This window comes from Primulina eburnea, chromosome 4, assembly GCF_022965805.1.
Source record: "Primulina eburnea isolate SZY01 chromosome 4, ASM2296580v1, whole genome shotgun sequence".
Classification (NCBI taxonomy): domain Eukaryota; kingdom Viridiplantae; phylum Streptophyta; class Magnoliopsida; order Lamiales; family Gesneriaceae; genus Primulina; species Primulina eburnea.
In genome coordinates, this window is record NC_133104.1 from 10,165,321 (window position 1) to 10,174,945 (window position 9,625).

The following is a 9,625-nucleotide window of genomic DNA, read 5'->3' on the forward strand; positions in this document are numbered from 1 at the left end:
CATTCTCACTATCTTGAAAATGAATTCTCGTTTCCAATCTCATGTTCGTCTTCTAGCTCATCTTTGTTATCGGAAAATGAAGATGAAACATAAAACGATTGTATGAATGTTGTTGAGCATTTTGAAAACAAAAGAAAAGCAATTTTAAATGTTATAGCTCAAGAGCAAGAGTTGATTGTTGCGTATATCATCCAACAAGAACAAGGAACACACAGGGGTTCAACTCCAGGTCACGTAGTCTCGAAATTTGTTCCTTTGTATCGTTGTTGTGGTAAAGAATCATGATGCTTATTTCACACAACGAAATGATGGTGTGAGCAGCTTGGTCTATCGACTATTCAAAACACGACAACCGCATTGCGAATCCTAACACATGCTTTAACCGGGATGCTACTGATGAATATATCAAAATTGGAGAATCTACTAAAATTAAGTGAATGCGACAGTTTTGTCGGGCTATAGTGGAAATTTTTGCGGAACGATACTCGAGATCACCTACATCTGATGATGTTGCCAAACTACTCTATATTGGTGAACATCGAGGATTTTCGGGGATGTGGGAAGTCTCGACTGTATGAACTAGAAGTGGAAAAATTGCCCCACGGCTTGCGCGGGTCAACATGCAGGTGGTAGTGGTTCTCCAACAATCATTTTAGAAGCAGTAGTTGATTACGTCTTTGGATATGGCATGCATATTTTTAGGCGTCGGATCTATTCTCCAACCTTGCACAAGGTATTGCTCATACTGCTAATTATAAAATTGGACAAAAAGAATACGATATGGGATTTTATTTAGCTAATGGTATTTATCCGAAATGGTCAGCTATTGTGCAAAGTATTCATGGTCCAAGGGGTTTGAAAAAGAAATATTTTGCAATGAAACAAGAATTCTGTAGAAAATACGTGCAACGCGTATTTGGCGTTCTTCAATCACGATTTGCAATTGGGGCATCCCCGGCACGTGGTTGGAAGAAACTTCATTTACATGACATATTGGAATCATGTATCATAAAGCACAATATGATTATCGAAGATGAACGTGACCTCGGTGTACCCATTCAATTTGCGAGAGAAGCACCAACTCCGGACGTAAATGGCTGTAGATGAGCATATAAAATTTCAATAATTTTCTAGTCGATATAAAAGAATAAAAGACAAAGATGCTCTTAGGTGAGATAGTGCCGAATTAATACTCTTAGGTGAGCAATGAAACATTAACAATAGTAAAAAAGATGGTTTTCTACAGAACTGAAACCTGAGCTTCTTCAAGAAATGGTTATCTACCCTTCTCTTATTCACGTTGTTGGCTTCCTGATGCACACTTCTGCTTCAGCCGCTGAGCCGCTCCCTTTTGTTTTAATTTGTGAACTTGGGATGCTAGGGTTTGGGGTTGGGTTGAGCCTTTTGCAATTTAAGTTACTAATTTAAAAAATAAAAATAAAGTTGCATTTTAGGCGTGCCTGAGAGCCCTTTCAAGGTGAGCCCAGGCGTGCACTTGGGCTCGCCTTTGTTAATCGTTGCGCCTGGGGCCGTGTCCACGCCTGGTGGCGCCTCTCGGCTTAAGGCAAGAGGCGAGAGCCTTTGAAAACTATGGTCATTCAAATGTTTGAAGTTGTATTCTTATAATATATGAAATTATATCTGTATTATGTTTGAATTTATATTTGTATTTTTCCATTTAAATAATTTTCGTATATTAATTCATATTATATATAATTTAATTTATATTGTAGAAATGATTATATAATTAAAATAATATAAACATTGTTAAAAATATATTAAATAACATATAATAATAAATATATGTAAAATAAAACAAATATTTCGAGAATATTCTTTTTGGATTAAGATTTGAAGTAAATGGGTTGGAGATGGATTTTGTATAGAAATCGCACTATTTTAGTGTAAAATTTGCACCAAAATAGATTTTGTGGTTAGAGATAGGGGTAGGGAGTTTAATTGATTGTAATAGCGACTTTGTTATCACAGAAAGCTTTCACAGGCAAGGGACTTTTGTCCTCAAACACGAAAGATGGGTACTGCTCTACATGGGTTGTTGCTGCGTCATCCACTCCAATCCAAAATAGCTTCTTGAACTGTAATGCCCAAAAACTATTACACGTAAACTCTATGTACGATTGAATTAATTATTTATTTAATTAATAATCTAGATAATGCATACTATTTGTTAAATTATTTTAAATGTATATATATTTATTTATTTTATATTATTATATTTAAGATGTTTTCATGAATTTTAGTTTTTCAGACGAATGTTCGATTCCGAACCGGGAAAGGAGACTCGAGACGATTAAGATGTTAAAAATCTAAGTTCTATTTTTATTTTAAGTCAAGAAAATAGTATTTTAAAATATTTATAAATTTTAGCATTTTATGGCTAAATTTAATTTATCAAGTGAAATAAAAGCATGTTAAGCATTTTAATTAAAAAAATTCGAAAATAAGAGATTTAAATACGTCAACTTGAAATAAAATATTTTAATAATTATTTTTATGAATTGATTAATTAAATTAGGTAGTATTTAATTATGGGTAGAATTTAAAATTGGTAGAACTCTTATTTTCAAAAGTTGGAGGGCTTAATTAGTAATTTAAATTTAGAGGGCTTAATTGTTAATTTTAAATGGTGTTTTAATAAATTAAACACCTAGCTAATATTTATTTAATATATAAGGGTAAAAATCCCACCCTACCTCATAGTCAACTCACGCACACACATAACACACACACACACACACCAAAAACACAAAATGAACTCACACAACTCATGGGCCAACTTTTCAAGGTAAGGGTGTTGGAATATTTCATGTTCACAATCTTGATTTTGATGATAACAAAACTTGTTATTTTGTTTCTAATGATTTACTTAAGTGCGCAGGAAGCTAGAACTGATCAGGCTTCGAACTGATCAGTTAAACAAGCCAAAACTGAAGCTAACAGATGGGAACTGAAAGTGCCAGCTGATTGTCCAAACTGAATCAGCTCAACTGAACATTTCAACTGATTGTCCAGCTGATAGACAGTTCAGCAGAAGACCTTCAAAAACCCGGCCAACTGATGAAGAGCCCGGCTGACCAGTTCAACTGAAAGAGTGAAATCAGTTCAATTGACGAGTCAACTAATTTCACCATCCCAACTGAATATCAGTTCAGATGATCAGTTATATGCATCAGTTAGGATTCAATCGGTTGCAGAACAAGACAAGCTTACCTAAGCTAGATTCCAGCTACGCACAACGATACAAAAGCCAAATTCCAGCTACGCACAGCGATACAAAAGCTATTGTACGCTCAAGGTACAATAATGGACGTTACAGCAACACTTAAAGACAAAATTGACTCGTGAGACGGTCTCGCAAGAGTTTTTGTCAACATATAATAACCTCAATTGAGAGGAAAAAAAACCAATATGAAACTGAAATATTATTAATATTGAATTAACAGTTTGAATGAAAGTAACATACTTATATATAGTACCACTCCTAGTCCTTGACCGAGCCCTGATGATGGAATCCTAAGATAATTAAAATACCAATTCTAATGCAGTAAAAGTGTTAAAATTCCTAATGTAATTAAAACAAAAACTAGCTAAATTAGTGCTGCATCAGATGCTATTAGATCTGTATAGTTGCACATTTATGTTATTTAACTTAGGCTTTATTTCCTAGTTTATAGGTTGGATTGTATCTATTAAAATGAGTGTATTTTATGTTTTACAAAACATCAATGAAATATATTATTTTCTACACAATCTACGGTCAGCTAGTAAATTTATATGACTTGGTTTTCAAGTTAAATAGCAATGTGTTGAGGATCGGGTTCAGTTTAGAAGGGAGGTTGAATAAATTCAATGGCCAACTTATTTAAATTCTTTCGAATGATGTGCTAAAATCCTGTTAGAGATTTTAACGATTCTTGTTCAAGTATAAAGACCAGCAGATCACAATATAATGTGCAGAAAACGATCTGTTGGTTAGTGGGCGAAAAATGATAAAGCCGAAAAGCAGTAGATAGCACAAGGTTTGTTTCTGGAAGTTCGAAGATGAATCTTCTACGTCTCCCCTTCTTCTGTTTCCAGAAGGTATCACTAAAAGATTTTGATGAATACAGCACAACAATTGTACACACCCACTTCAATAGGACTTGCCCTTCGCCTATTGAAACTCTTAGCTTTACAACTCAACTTCTTGAATGATCTTAAATTCTGGAAAAGACTCTTTTCCAGTTAAAAATTCTTCTGTCAATGAATGGATGAAATAAATAGCTTAAGAAGATATAACTGAAGTAGCTAGCACAATATGATCTCAATGATCAACAGTATGCAATGAAGCGTGTGCTGCCTTTTTCAGTGTTCAGTTCTTTTGATAACTGAAAGTTCTAACAACGCTCGAATGATATTTTTCAATTCAGATTTTTTTTCAACACTTTGTTGCCCTTAACAAAATCCTTCATCTCAATATATAGGCTCTATTCAACGTTCAAAAACTGAACGGCTCTTTTCTTTTTGGTGGTTCAGCTTTATTGCTTAAAATGGACCCTGCAGAATACATTAAAAGTAATCAGTCGCTTTTCATACCAAAAATGGTATACCGTCTTAAATGTTCTTGTATAACATTTAATGGCATTTAATGAAGCAATAAATGCTGGTATCACGTTAATAGATCAACGGTAATTATAACGCACCAGATTCGACGACTGTCCTCACTGTATCAAGACGGGTCTTTCCAGCGTGCTTATGTCCTCACTCACACGCATACTAGGAAACTTCCCAGGAGGTCACCCATCCCAAAATTGCCCCAAGTCAAGCACGCTTAAATTTGGAGTTCTTATGTGATGAGCTATATAAAAGAAGATGCACCTTCGTGATATGAGTAGTATCAATCAAATCTTTTAAGCCCTCTTCAACTGTACAGTCCATTACATTGAACAGTCTCGGAATCTCTCTCATTCCCGTGTGGGTCGGTTCATTCATGTTCCCTCCACCTAGAAGCCTGCCAGGAGCCGCTCATTGTCCGTGCAACTGATGGCACCAGCGATCACCCCCCACCCTCTTCGGCCCCGGGCCTCACATGCCCACCAGCTTCCGCTTGGTTCATCCCCGAACCACACCGTACTAAGAGAGGTCGGCTCTGATACCAACTATAACGCCCCAGATTCGACGACTGTCCTCACTGTATCAAGACGGGTCTTTCCAGCGTGCTTATGTCCTCACTCAAACGCACCCTAGGAAACTTCCGAGAAGGTCACCCATCCCGAAATTGCCCCAAGTCAAGCACACTTAACTTTGAAATTCTTATGTGATGAGCTACCGAAAAGAAGATGTACCTTCGTGATATGAGTAGTACCAATCAAATCTTTTAAGCCCTCTTCAACTATACAGTCCATTACATTGAACAGTCTCGGAATCCCTCTCATTCCCGTGTGGGTCGGTTCATTCATGTTCCCTCCACCTAGAAGCCTGCCAGGAGCCGCTCATTATCCGTGCAACTGATGGCACCGGCGATCACCCCCCGCCCTCTTCGGCCCCGGGCCTCACATGGTAGAATCCGTAAATCAGTCTACGTATAAGCCATGCATAATTCTAGGATTTTAAAGTAAAATAATTTTTATTGCATGAGTATTTAAATTTAATTATTTTACGTAGTAGTTTAATTTTCATCTTTTCATTTATTTCAGTGAGGCCGGACTGGAGTTGGAGTTTTGAAATAGAATTTAAGATTCAGAAAAACATTTCCAGAATTTATTTTAGCTAGCTGGCAAGTTAATGTAAGTTAAAAGGAAGTTTAAGGAATTATTTTAGTTACTTGAGGTGAGTAGAAAATAAATTTATTTAAGTTCCAATAATTAAGGGATTAATTCACTAAATTAATTAAAGGATTAGTGAGGCTTTTAAGGGTTATAATTTACTAGTTAGAAAATAAATCCCCTCCATTTAGAAGTGAAGATTTCGGCCACCCCTTAGTTGCTAGAACATTCCTTGCCAACTCACCACCTTTGACCCATTCTTGGTATTTAATTGGTAGGATAATTCTTTTGTGTTTTGGAGCACCATCTAATTAATAATCCTAACCTAGTCTAGCTTGAAGAACAATCGGCCACCTCACCCCCTACAAGCACCAACAAATTATTTGATATCAAACAAGAATTCAAATTTCAAAAAGGGGAGACTTGGTCTTGCATGCATTCCACTATATTGCACCCATCTCCCTCACTCCCCTAATCATTTCCTCCCCCTCCATTACTTCGAAAATCAGAGAGAATTTGAGAGAAAAAACGTGAGCACCATAGCTAGAAAGAGAGGAAAAATCGAGAGCAAGAAAGGTAGACAAGAAAGCACCATATTCTTTCGTTTTTCTTTCAAACGAAACCAGGCATGCATATATTCTTCCTTGACTCTTCAATCAAGTCCTAATATCATTTATTTTCATTGCATGATCATGTTTTATTAAGCAAAAACCGAAACATGGCAAGAATTTTCAGAAAAACCACATGCAGAATTTTCGATTTTCATGATGCTCTTCACGAGTTCTCTTGTTTTGATGTTTCAGGTGGATGGCTCGACTCCAGGCTCACTAGGCTACATCTAGACACATACTAGGGTGTGTCAAGACCATATTGGTCCATTCAAACAAGCCCCTTGCATGATGGAATTCGAATTTGACAGCAACTCTTCAATCTTGGCCCTTTTAGTTTTCGAAAAATCTGTTGTGTGCTGTCAAGGGGATGGATCTGATCTGGGCTGCCACAAGGCATATATCCATGATTAGATCACTTTCCTAGCATGTCTAAGACGTGACTAAGTTGCCCTTTTGGTGGCTTGGTCCATGGTGAAACCGTTTTCAAATAAAACAACAAGAACAACCCTTCCCCATTTCGGCCCTTCTTTGGTACAGCATATGGGTTTCGAACTTTGGTGGATTGGTGTGGATCTTGGTTGGCCTATGGCCCTTAGCCACGGTTCATACCATACCCCAAGATGTCTAGATCATTCCATGGTCAACCAAATGGCCATTGGAAAGGTCCATGACAGCAAACGAAGCAAAACTCCCCAAGCGCGCAGATTACGTTCTCGGCTAGGACTGTGGTCTTGTTTCTGGCGTGGTTCGGATTGTGGCTGGCCTAGAGCCCTTAGCCATGGTTCAAACCATTACTTGATATGTTGGTAAGAGGTTTTGGTCGGTGGTTCAAGCCCCAATGGCCATTAGCCTCGCAAACGATGCAAAGAAACCGAAGCACAGTTGCTGTATTTTTGGACAGCAACTTGCTGTGATGGTTCAGTGGCTCGTTCGAGTTCTTGGTTGGATTTTAATCTATGGCCTTGTACTGGACAGTGCCTCATTGAGTTGGGAAGGTCATGTTTTTGACCGTTTGTCATTCGGATCATTTTTGAGGTCGTACGAGAATTTACGGTGCGATGTGCCAAATTGACTCTCGAAAGAGCGTTTCATGTTTTGGCCTCCATTCACCTAGATTTTGGCCCTCACCATTTTAGGAGCATTATTTTATCATTTTAGGTGTATTTTAATCATGACTACATGATGGTTCAGTGTTGGTTCGGAGTCATGATTAAATACGAAGTCGGTAGGCGTAATTGTCACATTTTTTAAGGTTATTGCATAGTTTGGTCCCATAAATCTATTGCATATTTTTCATGTTATATTTAGGTTGCAGCGAGCCTGGGAGCGATCCAATCCAATCAGTAAAATGGGTACAGGATATTTAATTCAGTTATTTCATTATATTACGTGCATAAAATACAAATTTTGAGATTTATGCGATATTGCTTGTGGTCACTTTACTATCAGTATTAAATCCGGTCACCAGTTACCGGTTAGTTCAGTTGTTTCACCCAGTACTGTGGCAGTAGTCTGATCAGACGTAAATCCGGTCCCCAGTATCGGTCCGGTCCCCAGTATCGGTCAGCTCAGCTCAGTTCAGTTCAGTTCAGTTCAGGGACCAATTGCGTAGACCATAATCTCACCAGAAAATTATTACAAGCTATTTCAGTACAGGGCTCTAAGGAGCTAACAGTTTCACTATGATTTTCAGTTCAGCTATGCGCGTATTATAATTAATCTTGACACGATACTTTACATTATGCCTCATGACATGATATTTTTACTCCCATGAAATTTTACTATATTTACTTGTTATTTACGATATATGCATGTTGAGTCTATAGACTCACTAGACTTGATTGTTGTAGGTACTGATGATGTCGGGATCGAGGGCGGGGACCAGTGAGCTAGCTTGGGTCGGCAGTAGTGGCACCCGAGGACCTCAGTTTCAGCACTTGACATTTTATTTTTGATGATCAAACATTTTATCAGTTGTTGAACATTTTAACTTGTTATTTTTGGCAATTATTAATTTCTTCCGCTCTTATTTTGAACGTTAAACATTTTATCAGTTTTTGGTTTGAATGAGGCACTCCATTTATTTTAAAAGAAAATTTTAAATTTCCCGCAAATTTTCAAGGTAAGGATTTTTAGGCCTTTATAGTAATATTTAGAGATTTTGAGATACGCAAGATTCTGTTAGTGTATATTTCAAGTTTTGTATCCTTCTAGTTCTGGTTTTAGCTAAGAAATTATTTAAGCAGGTTTTAGCGCGATACAAGTACTTCTGGTTTACAACATCTACTGGTTCTACTGGTTTTGTACTTAATCCAACATCTACTGGTTTTTCCTTAGCATCTCCACAATAAATTTAATTCTAACAATTTCCCCCTTTGTGGTGATGCCAAAACCTAGATGTTCTGTGTTAGTAAAATAGAGATAAGAACGGATTAGATAATCAAAACAATTTATATCACATAAAGCATAAATATAAATTAGTTAATAAAGACACAAATAAAAATTAGTTTGTTCCAATATCCCTGAAGGTAACTTGATCTGGATTTTGATCCCTTGCAGTTGGTCTGCTGCTACTTGCTCCAGTTTTATCGTCTTCCCCCTTTTTGGCATCATCAAGAAGGACCCTAGCAAGTAATTCATCCATTCTCCCAGATAAGTTGTGAATGCCATTTGTCAGCATCTCCAGATAAGGAGTCTGATTAGAAACTCGATCATTAATAGCAGTGAGCGTTTGAGATTGAGAATCAATCTTGGCATCCATCTGGTCCATGGTGGTGGAGATTGATCGAAACATTTCATCATGCTCGGTGATCCTGGTAAATATATCAGATTGAGCAAGCGCGATCTGACTGGAATTTCTGGATATGGCCTGTCGAAAGACGATGGTCTCAGCATGCATTTTACTCAGAGATTCCGCAGTGTTCTGTATTTCCTTAGACATGCGTTCTTGGAAGAATTGAGCATCATGAAATTCGGCGGCATTTTCATAAGATATCCGTTTGACTAAGTCTGAAAAATTTACAAGATCCCTTTGGAGAGCATCAATTTGGAATTCTAGATCAAATGGTTCCTCAGCTGGGGAAGGAGTCCTTGCTTGCAATCTTTGTCTAATTTCCTCCATTCGGGCAATGCGCTCAGGAGACTGCAAAGAAGGAACAGAGAATTGTGCAGCTTCTGCTTGAGTCGTAACAGCTGGTTCTGGTTCAGCAGAAGGTCCTTCTGAAGCAGTAGACTGTTCTGTTGGTCCTT

At 37.5% G+C, this 9,625-nt stretch overlaps 1 protein-coding gene across 1 annotated transcript; it reads left to right on the forward strand.

Moving 5' to 3' along the window:
- Window positions 1–437: 437 nt before the first annotated feature.
- Window positions 438–1,107, forward strand: LOC140830079 (uncharacterized). The gene is made up of 2 exons (XM_073193361.1): window positions 438–572; window positions 703–1,107. Exons 1-2 carry the CDS (start codon window positions 438–440, stop codon window positions 1,105–1,107), a joined length of 540 nt encoding a protein of 179 aa, XP_073049462.1.
- Window positions 1,108–9,625: the final 8,518 nt, after the last annotated feature.

Bases quoted from the DNA above. Each gene is read 5' to 3' on its own strand.
- LOC140830079 (XM_073193361.1), top strand. From the start codon at position 438: ATGCGACAGTTTTGTCGGGCTATAGTGGAAATTTTTGCGGAACGATAC. The intron at 573-702 runs GTATGAACTAGA...GCATATTTTTAG, and splicing joins GGATGTGGGAAGTCTCGACT to GCGTCGGATCTATTCTCCAA.